Below are 21,567 nucleotides of genomic sequence, written 5' to 3' on the forward strand. Positions count from 1 at the left end.
TCTCCAGTGTATATTCCAGACTTTCTTCTTAGAAATCATGGAATCATTGGATATGGATATGGATCTGGAGGGGATTATAGAGAGGGTCTAAACCATCTCCCTCCTTTTACAGATGAAGAAACTGAGACCCAGAGAGAAGCCTTTTCCCTTAGTATGACCCTGGGCAAATCACTGTGCTCCCTCAGTTTCCTCAATTGGTAAATGAGCACAAAAATAGCTCCTGCCTTCCAAGGACTATTGTGATGATCAAATGAGATATTTGGGTTTTTCTTTTTTTTTTTCCCTTTTAAAAAAAATGTTTTCTCAATTATATCTATCCAAAAACTTTTAACATTTGTGTTTTTTTTAATTTTTGAGTTCCAAATCTTCTCTCTCTCTCCCTTCTCCACCTTGAGAAGGCAAGCAATTTGATATAGATGATATATATTCTGCCCACATGTAATGTTTATCAAGTTGCTTGCCTTCTCAATGAATTAATATTTGTAAAGCACTTAGTACTGGGCCCAACACATAGTAGGCACTTAATAAATGCTGTTCCCTTCCCTTGGAGACACACAGATATGGAATAGCAGAGAGCTCGGATCTGGCCCCATTCTTTTTTTTTTTTTTTTTTTTCCAATTTCTCTTGGTTTGGCCTGAGGGAGGATCCTGCCTCTTCCTCCGTCAGGGTCCCCGTTGGGCTATACTAAAAATGTAAGGAGTTTTCAGAATTCTAAAGGCTACAACATTCCATCTGGCCTTCCAAATTTGCTTTGGCCCCACCCACGTTCAATAGGACCTTCTAGGTGGTCTTAAGGAGACACTGATAGAAATTTGAGACGTATAGCAGAGCTGTGCTCTGTGCTCTCGGCCCAGACCCACTGTGGAACCTGTCCAGGGTCCCATCCCAGAGCACCCCGTCATCCTTTTTTTTTGTTGTTTTCAGGAAAACTCCTCACCCCCATTTTCCCCCCTCAAAGGGTTCGTCTCCACGGTTTGCTGTGGTTCTGTTTTGCACACGCGCTGGCTTCCTCCCTCCTTTTTTCTCCTTCCTGCACACACACCCACTCACTGCCTTGCTCACACTCACAAGCCGAAGGCAAAGCTGGAGCTGTTTGCAATAAAGTGAGGGTTTAGACCCATCTGGTAATCATTTGCAATTCATTAAAACCCTTCCCTTTTCTCTTTTTTCTTCTTTTAACTTAATGCTGAGTCTGCCTCCTCCCCATCTTTGGGGACACACAACGCGCTAGCATTTCTGTCAGATCAAATATTTACAGCAGATGTTCTGGGTCTGCCTTCAGCTGCCCTTGTTTATCAGAGGAATAGAGGAAGGGAAAACAATCTTTTGCATCTTTATTATTCTTTCTCTTTTTTTATGACCCCCTCTCCCCTCATCGGTCAGGGCTTCCCATGGTTTCCCAGCCCAACTCTCAGCAGGACCTCAGAAAATGCCCCAGATCCCCCTAGAAGGCCACTGCCATATTAGCTCCTCTTTATATGGGAATCAAAGCATCCAGGCTGCTGAAGAGGCAAGAGCCCAGGATGGGGCAGGGGAAGGGGCTTCGTGACCCTCACCCCGGTGCTTAACATGGCATCTGGCCCACGGTGGATACTTTACAGCTGTCTGTTGACTTGATTTGACTAATGCAGACTCTGCTACTAAATATAATCTGAGGCAAGGTCCTTAATGTTTCCGAGCCTCGGTTTCCCCATCTGTAAAAACAGCACAGTGTTGTCAGACTACTTTTCTTGCCTTAGGCTTTCTTCCACACTAGTTGGGCTAACTTGGCTTTCCTGACTTGATCTTACCCAGAAAGCACCAGTTGCCCAGGGCTCTGACATGTGCCCAGGGAATGGGCAATAATGAGGCTCTTTCATCATATGTGGTTCTGTGGGGGTCAAGCCGTGTTGGGCGAAGACAAAGCAAACAACAACCACAACATGCTTCTCAGAGCCTGTTTGCAAAGTTAATGCACGTTACCTATTGGGGTCTGTCTGGGATCCCGGACCCTGTCGTTACTTATGGCATTGTAGTATCTCTGGGTTTGTACTTCCAGCTAAACTAAGTGTTTTTTTGTTGTTTGTCCTCTGCAAAAATTGCTAGTTCTAGCTCTGGTGTCTAATGAATATGTGAATAAATGAGTTGGTAATGGGTGATAATCTCTTTTTCTAAGTGGCTGGACTTTTTCTAAATGGAGCAGCTAAGTCTGCTCACAGTCCCCCATACCGGGGGTGACTTCATATGGACAAACCTCTGCTTTTCTGCTGCCAGCCTAGAACCCTTGTTTCCAAGCACCAAGGTACTCCTTTTGGGTCTCAGCTCCCCCTGCTAGGGACAGGGTCTGAAGGGCAGACCCTCGGGCCTCCCTACACCCTCTCCCCTTTCCGTAGTGTGGTAAATGTGCCAGCTCACCATCCTGCCCCTGCCAGGAGAGAAGAGTTTTTCCCTTCCCTACAGAGCGGACCCTGGGGATCTCCAGGCAGACACGGTTGCCTTCTGACCTGCAGCCCTGTCCTGGCCTTCCCTTCCCCCATGGTTCTCCTGGTTCCCCTGGTTTTAGGTTGCTTAGCCCATCCTTTTTCAGAAACGGCCTCATTAACACGTTGTTGAATAGAGTTGGCCTTCCTGGAGCCAGGGAAATCACTTTACACTATTCCCCTTGCTTCATGTTGGCACCCTGGTTCCAGCTGTTTCCAGCCAGGGATACAGATGCTTTCCATTATCCTAACTGCAACCAGCCGGCCCCAGTTTGTTTCCCATACTCTCTCTCTCTTTTAATTATTATTAGTATTATTCCTCCTCCTTTTTAGTGGCAGAGGGGAGGCTGGTTAGGAGAAAAGGAGATGGGGGAGAGGGATGGGAGGATGTTTGTAGCCTTCAAACCTACAGCACCACATTTCCTCAGCTCACACTCTTAACATGTTCAACAGATGGAGGTTTGGCTGGCGTTCAGCTATCTAAATAGAAAAACAGGACAGGCAGGGAGAGCAGCTTGACAAAAATGCATTCTGCCGCTTCATCGTCTCTGGGCTGGATGCTGTGATGGGGAGGCGGGGAAGAGGAGAAGCTTTGGAAGTCCATGAGAAAGTTAAAGTCTGGTTGGGGGCTGGGGGAATTTTATTTATTTACAAATACTTAAAAACCACTGTCTCTTCCACATGGCGTCCTTCCCAGGCCTGCCTCACCTACCCTAGAGATTCTTCCTCTGCTTATGTCTTCCATAGAGTCTGGACTGGTGGAGGTCCTGGAAGAAAGTCCTATGGGAGGACAGTGATGAACCAATGGGGAGAGACATAACTCAGAGATATCTATGGTCTTTGGGGTACAGGATGGGCAAGAACTCAAGAGATCTTGGGAAACATCCAGAACAAGAACTGGGGGTGGAGGGAAGATTATCCTGGGTGGCAGGCCTCCTGAATCGTCTGTATTGTGAGCACAGCCCCATGTCAATAATTCTTCACTTGTGAATCCTCCTAGAGATAGCCCTATAATATGGAGGCAGAAGGTGGGAGCCTGTGAGGCAGCTAGAACAATGCTAGTAGCTCTTACTTCCCCCCTCCCCCAAATCAATTCTGGGACCAGGAATCACTTCCCCAAATTGAGGAAGAGTTATCACCCCTCAGGCACTAGAAGAGTCCAGACATTTAGAAAAAGAGATTATCACCCATTACCAACTCATTTATTCACATATTCATTAGACACCAGAGCTAGAACTAGCAATTTTTGTAGAGGGCAAATAACAAAAAAACACTTAGTTTAGCCAGAAGTAGAAACCCAAAGATACTACAAGGTATTTGGGGAGAGGAAATAGAGATTGACCCAGGGAGGAAATCACTTGAGATATGGAAATAAAATGGTAATATGGAAGAGGTGGGAGACATTGTTATAAGAATAATTAACTACATGTTCTTGTTAACTAGATACTAAGTTCAGTGGTTTTTATGCTATCCAAAATATTTTAGTATCCGCTGAGTTCTGGCATCCTGAGGCAAGGGCCCACTTACCCCACTTTAATTATGTCTTTATTAAGTAGATAGTGAGGTAAAACCTGCTTTGGATATGCCATAAGTAATACATCATCTTAGCTGGCCATATAGCCTAATTCATGTCTAAATAGGAATCCCTACTATAGAACTCCAATAAGTATCATCTGACTTTCCCTTAAAGAATTCCAGTAAGGAGGAAGTCTTCTAAGACAGTCTCCTTTTGGACAATTCTGATCACTAGGAAGTTGTGTCCTTTCTTGGAGCCAAAAGAAGCCTCTCAGCTACACAAATTCATAAAAATCAACACGAATTAAGCATCTGGCTGGAGAGACAGAGACAAAATGACACAGTCCCTTCTTATATCCTATTATTCTACCATTGTTCCTAGTTCTGGCTCAGAAGGGCAGACCAGGATAAGTTTGGGTTCATCTTAAGGAAAGTTATCATGGCCCATAGGGATCACCTATCAGTGTATTTCTTATTCAGTCCCTTCACCACTCCTCAAGTAATGTGATCTCTAGCCCACTCATTGGGCTGGTTGTCCTTCTCTGGACAAGCTCCAGCTTGTAATGCCCTTCCTAAAAATGGTCTGACCAAAACAAGTCACAACTCTGGATGTAGCCTCGGACTTTTTGTTGTTGTCCAGCCGTGTCCAACTCTCCATGACCCCATCTGGGCTTTTCTTGGCAAAGATCCTGGGAGATTTGCCATTTCTCTCTCCAGCTCATTTGACAGAGGAGGAAACTGAAGCAAACAGAATTAAATGACTTGTCCAGGGTCACACAGCTATTAAATGGCCATATTTGAACTCATAAAGATGAGTCCTCCTGACTCCAGACCCGGCATTCTATCCATTATGGCGCCACCTAGCTGCCCTAGGACTATCGAGTTATTCTTTTTTTTTTTGGCTGCCAAATTGCCCTGTTGACTTGTAACTTCCCAGTATCTTTCACACAAATTATTGACTTTTTAATTTCATTTGTTTTTTCTAAGTAAAGAACTTTCATTCATCTTTATGGAATTTGGTTTTTCTCCTTTAGCTCATCATTGTCGCCTGTCCCGACTGTCCTATAACCTATCAACTATTCACCCCCAGCTTTTAGTGAATCTGCCTAGACTTCCTTCTATGTCATCATCAATCACATAGAGCAGGGGTCCTCAAACTACGGCCCGATGCAGCCAGATGCGGCGGCTGGGGATGTTTATCCCCCTCACCCAGGGCTATGAAGTTTCTTTAATTAAAGGCCCACAAAACAAAGTTTTTGTTTTTACTATAGTCTGGCCCTCCAACAGTCTGAGGGACAGTGAACTGGCCCCCTATTTTAAAAGTTTGAGGATCCCTGATAGAGTCTGCTCCTTCAACCAGTTCTGACTGTGTCAACATCTGGTCCACATCTCTCCATTCTTGTCTACAAGGATAGTGTGAAAAAAATAAAATAAATGTGCATTAGATGCATGACTCCTAGGGCAAATCATTTAGTTTCCTCATATAACAATTAATTAATTAGTTTAAAAGCATTTGTTAAGTGCTGGTTATGTGCCAAGTACTATACTCGACCCTGGGAATACCAAAAAAACAAGCAAGTGAAACTATCTGCAAGGAGTGAGCAAAACAATTCTTGCCCTCATGGAGTTTACTTTCTCCTGGGGAACTTGGGAGGTGCTGAAAGGAGATTGTAATCATGTAAAACTAGGGCTTAAAGGCTGCGAGGTGGCGCCATTAGAGCACAGTTCTAGGAGTGGAGTCTGGGACATTCCATTCAAATCTGAGTTCAAATCTGACCTCAGAGACTGTCAGTGGCCCCCATTTGCCTCAGTTTCCTCATCTGTAAAATGAGCTGGAGAAGGGAAATGGTAAAGCACTCTACATCCTTACCAGGAAAACCCTCCATGGAGGAGAAACAACTGAACAATAGCAATGTCCGGAAAGTGATTTGGAGGCTAGGATTCTAGAACTACACTTAGTATTGTACCTTAAAGAGTTTTTATGAGAATCACATGAGAGAATGTATACATACATATATATATATGGAATGTATATACATACATAATTTGTAAATAAATGTATAAATTCAAAAAATGGCAACTCATAAAGCAGTATAGAAATATCAGCTATTTTTATATTATTATTAAAAGCAGCACAGAATAGCCCTGGAGTTTATAGATAATAGTTTTGTCTTGAGATAAGCTTTTTGGAGGAAGTGGGATTTGACTCTTTTTATATCTGTAATGCTTATAAGAGCATGATTAACCCGATGCTTAGTACATAGGAGGCATGTAATAAATGTATATTGATTAAAGAGCAGTAAGGATTTTGATAAGTCATAAAATGGGATGTAGAGAAATGATGTAAACAAAGGCATATGGAGGTTGGAGGGTAAGGAGTGAAAAGAGGTTTCTCTGGGACTCTGTAAAGTGGGGATAGCAATAGCACCTACCTCACCGGGTTGTTGTGAGAATCAAATGAAGTAATTATAAAGTACTTGGCACAAAGTAAGTGCTATGTAAAGGATTGGTGGTGATTGTGGTAATGGTAGTGGTGGTAGTAGTAGTAGTAGTAATAATAACAATAGTTGTGGTGGTGTGGTAATAGTAGTGGTAGTACATAGTGGTAATAGTAGTAATAGCAGTGATAGTAGCAGTAATAATAGTAGTGGTAGTAATTAGTAGTAACATGAAGAGTAATGGTAGTACTAGTGGGGTAGTAGTAATGGTAATTATAGTGGTGGTAGTAGCAATAATAGTAGTAGTAGTAATAGCAATGGTAGTAATAATAATAGTGGTAGTAGCAGTAATATGAAGACTAGTGGTGGTACTAGTGGAATAGTAGTAATAGTAATAATAGTGGTAGTAGCAGTAATAATAGTAGTAGTAATAGCAGTGATAGTAGTGGTAATAATAGTAGTGGTAGTAATTAGTAGTAACATAAAGAGTAGTGGTAGTACTAATGGGATAGTAGTAATAGTAATTATGGTGGTGGTAGTAGCAGTAGTAGTAGTAGTAGTAATAGTAATGGTAGTAGTAGTAATAATAGTAGTAGTAGTAATATGAAGACTAGTGGTGGTACTGGTGGGATAGTAGTAATAGTAATAATAGTGATAGTGGTAGTAGTAGTAATGGTAGTGGTGGTAGTTGTAATAATAGTAGTAGTAATCGTAGTGATAGTAGTGGTAATAATAGTGGTAGTAATTAGTAGTGACATGAAGAGTAGTGGTAGTACTAGTGGGGTAGTAGTAATAGTAATTATAGTGGTGATAGTAGCAGTAATAGTAGTACTAGTAATGGTAGTGGTGGTAGTGGTAATAATAGTAGTGGTAGTAATGGTAGTAACATGAAGAGCAGTAGTGATATTGGTAGGGTTGTAGTAGTAGTAGTTAATAAGAGTCATGGTAATAATAATAATAATATTCACCATCCTCATTACCTTCTCTGGGAAAACTAAAGCATGATGTAGCAGAGAGGCTCTCAGGATTGCTAGATGGAAAGCTGGGAGAGGAAACCTGTCATTTTACAGAAAAGGAAACTGAGGGCTGGAGAGAAAGCTAGATGGCCCTCTCTCTCCCCCCCCCGAATCGGGATTACAGCCTCTTCTCTTCCACAGGCAAACCTGCCCTTACTGCAGCGGGAGCTCCTGCACTGTGCCCGCCTGGCCAAGCAGACCCCCGCCCAGTACCTGGCCCAACATGAGCAGCTCCTTCTAGATGCCAACGCTTCTTCTCCTATCGACTCCTCTGAGCTTCTCCTGGAAGTCAACGAGAATGGCAAGAGGAGGACACCAGACAGGTAAGGAAAGCATCCCTTAGTAACTCTGAAAGATGGGAAGACAGGGAGGACTTGGAGAGGGGGATGTCAGTCATTATTCCCGCTCAACTCGACATTTTTAAGCCTACATTTTAGCCCAAGGGAGGAGGCAATGTGGTTTGGTGGAAAGTTTCTTTCCAATCTCACCTCTGTTCTTTGCTAGTCACTTAACTTCCCTGCTCTTGGTTCCTTCATCTGTAAATTGAAGCTGTCAGACCCCAGGTCCATTCTGGCCCTAAATTATGACCTAGAGACAGGAAGGTAGAATGGCCAGAGAGATGCTGGACCTGGCGTCAGAAATCAAGCCCCTTCACGTCTGTCCCTCGGTTTCCATTGCTGTGAGGTCCAAATGAGACATTTGTAAAACCCTTAGCATAGTGCCTGACCCATAATAAACACTCTATTAATGTTGGTTATTATTATCCCTACCTTTCCAGATTACAATTTATCTCTGACTAGTTATGGTAACGGACAAATGAATTATAAAATGGATCGATTAGTCTTCTTTTACGCACCAGAGAGCACAAGGACAATCTGGTTTATGTTGAACACAAAAGCCCTTAGTTCAAATTCTAACTCTGCCATTTACTAGCTGTGTGACTTCAGGCAAGTCACTTCACAGGACCTCAGTTTCCTCATTTGTGAAATGGAAAAATTAGACTACACAATCCCTAAAGTTTCTCCCAGATTAATTCTTATTTTTTGAAAGTTCTGTTTTATATAATAGACAATTTCAGGATTTAAAAGACCCCTTCTTTTCCCTCCCCAAAAGAGTCCTCTCAAAAGGCATATGGCCAATTAAGGATAAATGATGGAAAGTGGAGGAAAAGGGTGTTTCTGGCAGGACTGTTAGGTCAGCCTCCAGGTGTTAAGGCTATTACACCCAGGATGGTGAATGGCAGAGTATCAGGGTATAGGGGATTCCCAGGGCCTTCCCAGGGGATCTGAGCCTGAGGGCTGGGTGGTGGAGAGTCAGGAGAGGGTCACTGGGACCTAAGCCCTCTCTGCAATTCACAGAGGTAACTGTCCCCAGTAGCACATGCTGTGGCTCGAAGGAGGGTTTCTGGTTAAAGATGGAAGCCAGGCTCCCTCTGATAGAGGGACATACTTCTTTAATGAAGACCTATATTTCATAAACCCAATCTCCAGAAAGCAGGGCTGAGATTGGCATGCCATTGACTTTGGTTTGGGTACAGATCAGAGCTGCTGGGCAGGTTTGTCCAGAACCATGATTCATATCTCTCTCTCTCTCTCCTCTCTCTTTCTCTCATCCTCTTTCCCTTCCTCCTCTTCCTCTTCCATCTTCTTTTTCTTCTTTTCTCCTCCTACTTTTCTTCTTCATCTTCTTCAACTTTCTTCTTCTCCACCTTCTTTTCTCCTTTTTCTTCTCTATGTACTTTTTTCTTCTTCTTCTTTTCTCCTTTTTCTCCTTCTTCCTCTCTTGTTGTTTTTCTCTATCTCCTTTTTCTCCTCTTCTTTCTTTTTCTCCTTCTTCTCATCTTCCTCCTCCACTTTCTTCTTATTCTTTTCTCCTCCTCCTCCTCCCTCTCTTCTTGTCCTTCTCTATCTCCTTTTTCTCTGTCTTTTTCTTTTTCTCCTTTTTCTCCTCCTCTTTCTTCCTCCTTTCTTGTCTCTTTATCTCATTCATTCTCCTTCATACTGCTTTTCTTGGCCTACATCTACTTGTTCCTGTCTTTGCTTCTGCCATCTTGGCCTCTGTCTATCTCTTTGTCTCCCATCACACTGGGCCAGGACCAAAGAGAATGGGTTAGACCGAGACCCACTGCACCCCGAACACCTCAGCAAACGGCCATGCACCCTGAGCCCTGCCCAGCGGTACAGCCCCAACAATGGGCTGAGCCATCAACCCAATGGGCTGCCCCACCCCACACCTCCCCCACCTCAGCACTACCGCCTCGAGGACATGGCCGTGGCCCACCACTACAGGGACACATACCGGCCCCCTGACCCCCGAGAGCTGCGGGAGCGCCATCGGCAAGTCGGTGAGCAAACCCCAAGCACCCTCCCTACCCCGGGCCAGAGTTAGGGGTTTGGGTTGGGGTTGAGGGGGGCTTTGTGGGGTACACAGAATAGAAAGCACCCAGAAAAGGGCAGGAGGGAGAAGTTGTGGGGGGCTTGAAGAAAAGACCCCGGTGTTGGGAGTTGGCCTTTGCATGGGAAATAAAACTGGATCCATGTTGATGAGTACCCAGGGGGGTATAGTGTCTCTGAGCCCTGACTAACATGAGTATATGAATAGGAGACCCGCCAGCCTTCCACCTCCTCTAATAAAGAGAATCCCTTAGGAATAAAATGGGGAGCACAGCCCCATGAGAGGAAGAGCTCAGAAAATACCTTTTCCCAGTGTCCCTCATTCCTCCCCATATTCTCCCTCCCAGACTCCAAGCTAAATATTGCAAAGCATGCGGTCATGTCAGGGACCCTGGGCCGGGCCAACCCCACACACCTCCGGACACGGCACACTGCCTGGTGTGGGTGAGCAATGTGTGAGGTTTGAAGAATTCCAGATAAGTCTCTATCACCCACTGCCTGAGCCTAGAACCTTTAAGGTCATCCTGCTAATGGGCCACATGCTGGTCTGCCCAGTTATTTGTTCCTCATCTTCTTCAAACAGAGCCCCATTCTAAGAACTCCAAAGGGCTCCCCCAAACATGGAAGACAGACCGAACTGCCCCCCCCAAACAAGAATATGAAAGTCTGGTTGGGGAGGATCGGCTCATGATTTATCCACATAGAGGAGTAAAAGCTTAATCAGTTTTTAAAATCAATTTTTAAATAAAATTTCCTATACTACCAAGTGAGTACCTGCTGGTCGAGCCACCAGACCGAAGAGCCGTGGAATAAAAGAGGGACTAGATGAGGGGAATGGCTGGACACTCGCTCCCAGGAAAGATCAGCATTTTCTCCCTCCCCTGGATGGGGCTGCTGGCTGGCTGTCCTCCTTCTTGGGCAGCAGGTGATGGCGTCTGGCTCCTTGAATCCCAGGGTCAGGCAGGTGCTAATTCCCACCAGCTCCTGCTAATGCAAAAATAAATGCCAGCTGTCCCTCCAGATTCCAGCCACTATTTTGGTTGAAATGTTGGCTCAAGTTCCTGGTGACATATAAAGTAGGACAGGGTGGCCTGGCCCAACTTAGGGAGCTCCACCTCCCCCTCCTCCTCCTCCTCCTCACTCCCCTCCCCCAATCTGCAAGAGGGTGAGTCACAAATAGGGGAGCCCAAGGAAACCTGATGGGCCCTAAGAAGGTGTGGGGTGAGTGGGCCCCTCTACTCACTCTGGCCAAGTAAGCAACAATGCATCTGATACTGAGTGCTTGCTTTGGGAAAGACATCATCCTAGGGACTAGGGAGAGGGGGAAGACAGGAAAAAGAAGGAGAGAAAAGAGGAAGAAGAGAAAGAAGGAGAGAAAAGGGAAGAGGAAGGGAAGGAGGAAGAGAAAAAAGGAGAAGAGAAAGGGAAGGAGAAAGAGGAAGAGGGGGGAGAAGAAGAGAAAAGTGGAAGAGGAGAGGAGAAGAGAGAGGGATGAGGAAGAAGAAGAAAAAGGAGAGGAGGAAAAGAAGGGAGAGAGGAAGAGGGGGAGAAGGAAGAAGAGGAGAAGAAAGGAAAAAAAAGGAAGAGGAAGAGTTGGAGGAAGAGGAGAGGAAGGAGAGGCACTGAAGATTTTAAACCAGGAGATGGACAAGACCCAAAAGTTGCTTTAGATCTCAGCCAAGGAGTCTGGCAGGATGGATGGGATCCGACAGGATCCTTTCCCCTAGATCTCTGTTCTCAATACTGTCTTTCCCTCTCTCCCAGCTGTCCATGGCTCCCGGCAAGAAGAAGTAATTGACCACAGGCTCACAGACAGAGAATGGGCAGAGGAGTGGAAGCACCTCAACAATGTAGGTAACCCCAGAACACGGAGGCCTTGGGTGGGCTTGGGTCTGAAACGTGCATCTGGGGGGACTGTCCCATGCAAGGATGCACCAGCTTGTCTAGAGCCAAAAGGAAACAGCTGGTGCCGCCTTGTAGGTAGGCTGGGGCTTCCCTACATGGGGGTGCAGTGGTTACACGTGTTCCTGGGCCACATAGCCAATCAGCACCTTCCAGGACCTCTGAGGTCCCTTGGTGGCTCCTTGGGTCAAACCCATGTACCAGATTCCCTGCCCAAGGCTCGAGAGTTTTAAGAGCTTCATCCATAACCCCGTGGGGCTTGGATCTACCCTGGACCGACCGGCCAGTCAGCATCATTTATTAAGGCCAGTTATAGATGCCATCCTGGTGCAGGCATTCTAGGGGGAAAACACAAAAAGAACTGAAAACAGCACATTCTTTTTTGTTACTATTGTCCTGCTACTCTGGAGTGAAAGATTGTGAGATGAGGGGAAAGCAGTGGCTAAAGGTTGATATTCTTGGGCCAAACTATTTATACAAAATAAGTATTAAAATATCACCCTGTAATATATAAAACAAACAATCCTTCGTCGAGGAAAATGGTCACCTTAAACTTTGCACAACACCATGACATATGCATTCTCTCATTTATGCTACAACAACCCTGTAAGGAAGCTAGTATGGTCATAATTGTCCCCATTTCATAGAAGATAAAATTAAGGTTCAGAGCCACTAGTAGTACAGATATCTTACTTACTCATCTAGCCCTTGCCACCAAGGCTACTTTTTTGAATGAGGAGTAGCTGCCTGAATTATGTTTTTATTTTGTTTATTTTTATTTTATTTTTTATTGAGGCAATTGGGGTTAAGTGACTTGCCCCAGGGTCACATAGCCAGGGAGTATTAAGTGTCAGAGGTCAGATTTGAACTCAGGTCCTCCTGAGTGCTCTCTCTACTGCGCCACTTTTTTTTTTGTTTCTTTATTTTTATTTTTTTAAATTATCTTTTTCATAGATTATTTTCATCTGTAAAATGAAGGAGCTTAATTAGATGATGTTGAAAGCTCCTTCTAGCCACAAGTATATTGGAGTCATCTCATGCTGTCTCAAGAAAGTCAATAGTTTAAATTTTCAGAAATTGGCAAATGCTACATGTTGATTTACTGTTTTATTAGTTGCATAGACTTAAAGTGCTGAAGAAAATGTTAATGAATATCAGACTTAAAAATGTATCACCCACACATTTTTCCCCAGGAGCCGGTTGTTAAATGTTAGTGGATATTTCCTCCTGAGAGCTGATTGTTAAACATTAACCAGCACCATCCTCCCTCTAGCCCATGATCACATGCCCCATTCCTTAGAGCAAAGTCAATTTGCCTCCATGAGAACTGAATTATGACCTTAGCTTCTCAAGCAGCTGAGTTAAGCATTCACTCATCTTTAAGTGGAAAGAGCAAATGGGTCGGCCTTTCCTGCCACTCATCCCTGTATCTTCTGTCCCCTGGCAGCTCCTGAACTGTATCATGGATATGGTGGAGAAGACGCGGCGCTCTCTCACGGTGCTGCGCCGGTGCCAGGAGGCTGACCGGGAGGAGCTCAACCACTGGATCCGGCGCTATAGCGACGCCGAAGACATGAAGAAAGGCTCCATCTCCGCCCCATCCCGCCCACATAATAGCTCCTCCAACTCAGAGGGTCCCCAGTTAGGTACTGACACTGGGCTGGGCCTGGGGGTGGTGAGGGGGAGGGTCCAGGTTCCTCCAGGACCCCAAAAGGGACTTACCTGAACTCCCCCCAAATGAGCAGAAAGCCCCCACTAAGACCAGGGGCAAGCACCTGCTGCCATCTTGGTTGCTGTTGGAAGCCAATCTAGCCAAGACCCCGGGGCATGGAGATTCCTATAGGGGTCTAACTGATTCCTTAGGTCCCACCTGGTTCTCCTGGAATCTAAATTCTATGATTTCATGATTCTAAGTCATTCTGCATGAGGACCGTGCTGATCTGGGCCAGTGTCCAGCCACAGACCTGCACAGATAATGCTGATCAGGAGCAAGATTCTGCCATGGGCCACCAATGCCCAGAGCCAGCCCCGGGGGATCTTTTCCAGCCTGAGTCTGAGTCGGCTCAAAGGCAACAGCCTTTCAGCCCCCAGTACCATTGGGTACCAAGGGCCAGTCACTATAACTGGCAGGTTCCCCTCCTGAGGGTACCTACTTGAGGCTTGAGAACTTACTGCTTTAAATGTTCAAAACTGATCATTTTGCACCCTCTTTTTTTTCTTTTTAGAAAGTCACCGGGAATTTGTACCCCGGCCTCTATCCGGTTATATGCCAGAAGAAATCTGGAGAAAAGCTGGTGAGTGTTAAAGAGAAAAATGTAAGGGGAGCCCCTGTTTTGTCACCCCAGGCAGTGAGAGTAAGGTCTACACCTGAGACGCACACATATACATACACACTCATGCAACTTGCCAGGAGCTAAGGACTATTAATGTCTCACTTAAATAAAGCTACCAGCAAGGTCCTATGGTGGATAGAACACTGGATTTGGAGTCAAGGGCTCTGGATCCAATCATAACTCTCTGGTTTGCAGTGAATCATTTCCCCTTTCTTAGCCACAATCTCGTCATCTTTAAAATTAGTGGTTGGACTTTTTAAAATAAATAACTGCTATTTCTAAAGGGCTAATAAGTTTGAAGCATGATTTCCTCACAACAATGACTCTATGACGTCGAATTATCCCATTTTAATTTTTATTTCCATTTTACAAATGGGAAACTAAGGCTCTGAGAGTTAAAATGACTTATTGGTGGTTGTATGACTACCCTCGGTGGGATTTAAAAGCAGTTCTTCTTAGCCCAAGGTTACCATTTTTGCTATGGTACTGTGCCTCTAAACTATCTCTAAAGTTCCTTCCCATGATGCTATTTTTTATAACAGCTTTTTATATTCAAAATACATGCAAAGATAGTTTTCAACATTCACCCTTGCAAAACCTTGTGTTCCAAATTTTTCTCCCACCCCTTCCCCTAGACAAGCAAGTAATCTAATGTAGGTTAAACATGTGCACTCCTTCTATACATATTTCCACATTTATCATGCTGCCTGCAAAATATCAGATCAAAAAGAAAAAAAAAATGAGAAAGGAAAAAAAGCAAGCAAACAACAAGAAAAAGGTGGGAATTCTGTGTTGTGATCACATTTAGTCCCCACAGGCCTCTCTCTGGGTACAGGTGGCTCTCTCCATCCCGGGTCTATTGGAAGTGGCCCGAATCACCTCATTGTTGAAAAGGCCACGTCCATCAGAGTTGATCACATGATACTATTTTTCAAACCCAAGACACCCAGGTTTAGAGATTTCAGGTCTCAGCCTATAGGATTTTCCCCACCACATGTCTCCCTCCCCCCCCCATAACTCTTTGTTTTATAAGATCCCCAAGCTGGCCTTGAGTATGGCCCCTCAAAGATGTTTGACTGGAAGGGGTCTTGCACATCACGTGCTTTCACCTTCTCATTAAAGAAATGGAGAAAATGGCTCTGAATTAACTTGCAAGTCCCACACCTCCAGACTCGCAGCTCTGGTCTCTTTCAGACCACCAAGCTTTTCATCCCCAGGGATAAGCTGTCCTATTGAAAGATGCATTTTTTTCCAAAGGGACTTGCTATTGTTGTCTGTTGTCCCTGGAACCTGCTAATTTAGTCACGGTGCCATGACGTGAGCCAGAGAGGGCACAGACACCGTGAAACAGCTGCCCAACCGGAATGAGGGATGGGGCTCGTCCAGAAGCCTGGAACCGCTGTGGGTTGGAGAATAGGCTTGAGGGATCCCAGCCTATCTTAGGAAGCATTTCAGAGTGAACAGGGCATTGGACCTGGCAACAGGAAGACCTGGATTCAAATCTCACCTCAGACACTGACTGTACAGCTCTGGGCAAGTCTCTGCCTCAGTTTCCTCAATTGTAAAAAAGGAATAAGAATAATTAATATCACTTATCTCCCAGGGTTCTTAGCAGGATTAGATAATATTTGTAAAGTGCTTAATACACACACACACAAGCTTTCAAATAAGCCCCACTGTTTTTAGCTATCTATGCTTGCATTTAAATGTGTACATTCATAATTATGTACTTCTATGTGCATGAAATAAGATAGGAAAAGACTGTTTTGAATCAAGAAGAATAGCTCATGTTTATAAAACAACTACTATGTGCCAGGCACTATGCTAAACACTTGATAAATTATCTCATTTGATCTTCACAACAACCCTGGGAATTAGGTGCTGTATTATCCCCATTTTACAGATGAGGAAACTGAGGCAGACAGAGGCTATATGATTTGCCCAGAATCATACAGCTAATAAGTATCTGAATCAGGATCTGAACTCAGGCCCAGCATTCTGTCCACTACACCTTCTAGTTATTCCAAGAGGACCTAGATTCAAATTCTGCCTCTGATGCCCACGTTTTGTGTGACCCTGGACACATCCCTTCCCAGTCCCAGTTTTTTCAATTGTAAAGTGAGGGGGTCTCCTCCAAGGTCCCTTGGTTTGTGATGACCCCTGGAGCCCGAGTCCTCCCCCGCCCGGATGTCTGACTCCCTCACGCTGCCTTTCAGAGGAAGCTGTGAATGAGGTAAAGCGCCAGGCGATGTCGGAGCTGCAGAAGGCCGTGTCGGACGCAGAACGCAAAGCCCACGAGCTCATCACAACCGAGCGAGCAAAGATGGAGCGGGCCCTGGCGGAGGCCAAGCGGCAGGCCTCCGAGGACGCCCTGACCGTTGTCAATCAGCAGGAAGACTCCAGCGAGGTAGGCCGTCCGCGCCCTCCTTCCCCCAGATCGGCCCCGCTCCCTCTGCCCTCCTAGGACAGGGACTGACCCCGGCAGCCACAACCCCCCCCCCAGTCCTGTTCAGCAGCAGCCATGGGGGCGTGGGTTCTGTCCTTTTTCATCCCTTTTCCCTTCTCATGACTTCTTGGAGAGCAGGTCATCCCCTTCTGCCTCTTATTGCCCTGCCGTCCACAAGCAGGGGTTTGGCAAAGCTAGCAAAGTAAGTGCCCACAGACATACTTGGTGGATTAATGGGAATTGCCTTCTTTCTTGTTTGTTAGAGAAGAAATCAGAGGAAAAGCTTAAAGTTTCCCTCTTCCTTTCCTGACAGGGGAGCGATGGTAGATAGAGTTCTTGATTCTGCAGGGCTTTCGCCATCCAGCTCAGGGGGCCCTTGATCCACCCCCAATCACTCTCTGAAGGATCTGGATTCAGATCCATCTTTTATACTTTCTCCTTGTGGAAACTTGGGTAAATCACTTCATGATACTCCTCCGAGCCTCAGTCCCTTGACTGATAAAATATGTGGTTTGGACTATATGGCTCGGAAGTCCCTTCCCATGGGCACCATTTTGAATTTCCCTTATGGAGACTCCCCTTCTCTGGAGCATGTGTAGGGGAGAACTCTAGATTCTCCTTGGCCTAAGAAGGGTTTGGATATGGCTCTGGAGACATTGGGAGAGTTGATATAACAATGGCTTTTCCAACTGAATGAGTCTATTCTCTAGAGCCCCCTCTCCCCCACATCATTACTTCTCCTGCCTTTACATCCTATGTTGTGGCTCAGCCTGGAGTTAGAAATATATCCTCACTAGCTAAGTAACCCCAGGCAAGTCACTTAACTTTATTTGCCTCAGTTTCCTTTTCTGTAAAATGAGCTAGAGAAGGAAATGGCAAACCAGTCTAGTATCTTTGCCAAGAAAATCCCAAATGGGATTATAGAGACATTCATGACTAAAAGGAACTGAACAACAAAATAAGGCTTTCTGTGCACAGCATATTGACTCGATTATAAAATGTAGCATCATCTATGTTTCATGGTAATTTTTTATTTTGTTAACCATTTCCGAGTGACAGTTTTATCTGGTCCTGGCCAGTCAGGAGTCCAGCATTCTTGGATACCTCTGGGCTAGTCCCCGCTCCAGCCCCTGGGAGTGTCTGGGAATGACCGTTAACTCCTTCAGAATGATTCCCAAAGATCTCCCAGCTAGGACAGCTCCCTAGGAGAACCTTGAGGGTGGGCTTAAGATAGTCAGCCCGCCACTGAGCCTTCCATAACTTCTTGCCTCTTCATTCACCTTGGGACAGTTAAGCCTAATATTTAGTAAAATAAAGCAGTTCTCAGGTCCCAGGTTCGGCCTCCCCCGAGTGTCAAGGAAGGAATGAGAGGGGAAATCCCTTCTCTTGGCTCCTAGAAACAGAACCTTCCAGCTTGAAAAGGGACCTTCATGGTCATGGAGCCATAAATTTAGAGGGCGTCTGACCTTGTCTCGTGAGAAAACTGGTAGAAAGAAGAAGAGACAGTGTCTGTGAGTCCAAGCTCAGTGCCTTTCCCAAGCTAAGTATTAGGATTGGGAAGGCCTTTTCACAGAGTAGGTGCAACAGTGTCTGTCCCAGGCCCATCCTTGGGGTCCCTCCCTGTGCCGCCCCCTCCTCACGCTCTCCGGACCTCCCGGGAGGGGAGGAAGGGGGCGGTCCCCGCTCGGAAGGGTTGGCCAGCCGGGCCCTCCCCCCTGACGCTGCCCTCTGTCCCCCACCCCCAGAGCTGTTGGAACTGTGGGCGCAAAGCCAGCGAGACCTGCAGCGGCTGCAACACCGCCCGCTACTGCGGCTCCTTCTGCCAGCACAAGGACTGGGAGAAACACCACCACGTGTGTGGCCAGACACTGCAGGGCCTGCAGGCGGCCGCGGGCCCCGGCCCGGCCAACGGGGTGGGCCCCAGCCAGCCGGACGTGGTGGCCGTGGCCGTGGCCGCCAGCCCCAGCGAGACCAGCTCGGCGGCCGCCTCCCGCTCGGGCACCCCGGCCACCCCGGCCCCCCTGGAGACTGCCTCCCGCTAGCCCCACCCAGGGAGGAGATCAAAGGGAATCCGAGAATCTACAAAAGTCACTGCTGCTACTGCTTTTCTCCAAAAGAAAAAAACTGCATTCAATGCAACTTCCTCAGCTACCTGACGATTTCATTCGACCTCCAAACGACCTCTATCTCTTCGAGTGATCCTCACAGATCTTCAAAACTGGGCTTTAAAAGTGGATTTCACAAAGAAAGTACAAACCTTCTTCTCCGTTAATGTCTTTCTCTGTCTTGTCAATTTCCCTCTCGTCTCTCTCTCTCTCTCTCTCTCTCTCTCTCTCTCTCTCTCTCTCTCTCTCCTCTCTCTTTCTCTCTCCCACACTTTCTTGTTTTAATTTTTTTTTAATAATTTGGTGGCTTATATTTTCAGTGAAGAATTTTGTTTGGGGAGGGTGGGTGGAGGGGAGCTTGTTCCTTGGTTTGGGCTTGTGTTTGTTTTTTTCCCAAAAGAGCTACTCAGAAATGGACAAAGAAAACTGTGGGATTTTCATTTTTGAGTGTGTTTTTTTTTTTCAATGAAAAGGGAAAAAGAACTGTTCTTTTTATAGCTGGATATTCTGCCAAATTGCCCCCTGTGTGATGGGAGGGGCAGGTGCAGCAAAGACGGTAAGAAAGATTACAATTTCTGATGCAAGAAATGTTTTTGGTTTTATTTTTGTTTTATTTTTTCATTTTTTTTAAATGTCAAACTCTTTGGCTTTAAGTAAAAATCCAAAAAGATTTTTAAAAACAAAAGTAAAGGAAGCTTACTTGTAAACTACCTTGCTAGCTAGCCAAGAATACCAGATACACCTCTGCTCCAAAGGAAATCCAAAAAGCAAACTCTCACAAGAAAACCAATCCAGACTCCTTTTTGTCACTGCCAAAGTATTTTTTTTTTCTGTTTTATTCCTCTTGGGTTTGTTTGATTTAGGGCTGGTTGATTGGTTTTGGGTTCTTGGTTGGGGTTTTGAATTTTTCAGAGGGGAAAAAGCCCCAGCTCTTTTTTATTTTTTTATTTTATTTTATTTTATTTTATTTTTTGGTCAAACAAGGACACTCATTTGTCCCAACCAAACAATGATGACTGCTCCACTGGTGAGTCATTGGTACCAGCAGTGAAGAATGAGGCCCCCAGCCCTATTTTACCAGCTCAGCTCTCAGGCTTTGGATCTCCCTGCCCCCACCCCACCTTTCTGCCAGACTATGGGATTTGCATCCGTGGCTTCAGAGTTTGGTTATTAGACATCAATAAGGTAAAAGGAAAAAAAAAAAATCATCACGATTGACCAAGCCAAGCCCAAGAAAAAATTTAAACCAGTTTGTGTATGGGTGTGAGTGTGTGTGTGTGTGTGTGTGTGTGTGTGTGTGTGTGTGTGTGTGTAAGGGGAAGATACCTCTTATTTTCCCACCCTCAATGGATTTTCAAAGCATTTAATTTTTCCGATGACGAAAAAAAAAAAAAGTGCTCAAGTGTTCCTTTCCAGAGAGAGCATTGTTCTGAAAAAAACAAAAAAACAAAAAAAAAAAAACAAAAAACTGTGACAATCTTTTGGATTGATTCTTGACTGCTTTTCAGAGCATGAGCAGATAGCAACTTATACCAATACTTTCTGCTTCTCGTTTTCCTCCTCTACCTCTCTTCTCTCCATTTCCCCCCACCCTTGTCACGGTATCTCCTTATTGCTGTTCTCCTCTCTTCCACACTTTTGCAGGAAAATACAACAAACAACAACAGAAAAACAAACAAAAAAAACCCACCTTTGTATTCTGCCCCCATCCTATCTTCTGAAGACTATTTTGATTGCCTGTATATAATCCCTTGCTTTTGTGTCCAGTTGTTCCCCAGATGTTTTTTCCTCTGCTCCTTTGACGGAACATGATAGGTCTTTTCATTTGAAGATTTTCCCTATTACTGGCACCCTTTTGCCCCCTTCCCTTGCCCCCTCTGACCCTTCCAACTCATACAAGGATTCCTAGGAGGAAATGAAGGAGAAAGAAAATTAATACTTGTACTTAATGGAAGAAAAACAAAAGAGAGACAATGCAGACTATTTTGCATTTTCTTGTATCATTGTACAAAGTACAGAGGACGGGAGTGCAATATGGAGAGTGGCCCAGCTACTGAAATATGGGGGTTTCAAAAAGATTCCCAGCCAGGAGTCAAGAAGTCAATATTGTACGTTAATGTGAATGTATATAGTATTTGCAGAGGTCCAAATAATGATATTAATGATGATGATAATAAAGAAAAGATGTTTGCCAAATAAAAATAAGAGAAACCACTGAAGTATGTAAAGTTTAGGAAACAGGTTTTAAGGGAAAAAAAGTCAAAGTGTGGTCCTTGGGGAAGCAATGGATTTTTTGTTTCGTTTTGACTTTGTTTTGTTTTTTATTGTTGTTATATCCCAGAGTCACAAAAATCTGTTCTTTTTTTGTAATGGAAAGGGAGGAGTAAATTTTGAATCACTGCCAAAAGGGTCGTTGTCCAAAGGAAATTCTGGCAGATGAAACTGAGTCCAGAAAGCAAATTGGGTGTAATGGATGGGACAAAGAAGATATTAATATCTTTATAATGTACACACACACCACACAGCACCCCTCTGCAGTATAGGGCTCTGCTTGCCTGACTGTTGAGTTATATGCATAGAGGCTTCAATGTTCCATAGGTATCCCAAAAGCTAAGACTTCTTTAAAATTAAAATAGTTGTGTAGGGAAATCCAAGGCTGTTTGTTCACGGTTTCCTCAGATTTTGGCCTCTGTTCTCTCCCAAGCATTGAGCTTGTTGACTGTACCAGTATCAGATGTGTATATGATATAGATCTCTCCCACTCCCTCTCCCAGTTCATCCTCCCATGCATCCTCTTCCTCATGACCCTTGATTCCTTGTCCTCTTCCTTCCTCCCTCTGTAGTCGAGTCATTTGGTGCTTTTTGAAACCCAGTTACTTTGGGAACGGAGGCGTTCCCCTCTGGGTTTGAAGGATGAATGTGGGTCCCTTCGTTTAGGAAGATCACTAGACAGATAATG

The 21,567-nt window shown here is 44.9% G+C and overlaps 1 protein-coding gene across 10 annotated transcripts in view; it reads left to right on the forward strand.

Moving 5' to 3' along the window:
- Positions 1 to 18,753, forward strand: part of CBFA2T3 (CBFA2/RUNX1 partner transcriptional co-repressor 3) — a 200,418-nt gene extending 181,665 nt beyond the window's left edge. For all 10 annotated transcript variants that reach the window (XM_051974773.1, XM_051974782.1, XM_051974783.1 and 7 more), the window contains 7 exons: positions 7,571 to 7,752; positions 9,523 to 9,773; positions 11,587 to 11,672; positions 13,172 to 13,370; positions 13,950 to 14,018; positions 16,274 to 16,464; positions 18,249 to 18,753. In XM_051974773.1, the coding sequence (XP_051830733.1) occupies positions 7,571 to 7,752; positions 9,523 to 9,773; positions 11,587 to 11,672; positions 13,172 to 13,370; positions 13,950 to 14,018; positions 16,274 to 16,464; positions 18,249 to 18,545 (1,275 nt within the window). In that variant the 3' untranslated portion in view covers positions 18,546 to 18,753. The remainder of the gene's footprint in view (positions 1 to 7,570; positions 7,753 to 9,522; positions 9,774 to 11,586; positions 11,673 to 13,171; positions 13,371 to 13,949; positions 14,019 to 16,273; positions 16,465 to 18,248) is intronic.
- Positions 18,754 to 21,567: the final 2,814 nt, after the last annotated feature.

This window comes from Antechinus flavipes, chromosome 2 (genome assembly GCF_016432865.1).
Source record: "Antechinus flavipes isolate AdamAnt ecotype Samford, QLD, Australia chromosome 2, AdamAnt_v2, whole genome shotgun sequence".
NCBI classification, from domain to species: domain Eukaryota; kingdom Metazoa; phylum Chordata; class Mammalia; order Dasyuromorphia; family Dasyuridae; genus Antechinus; species Antechinus flavipes.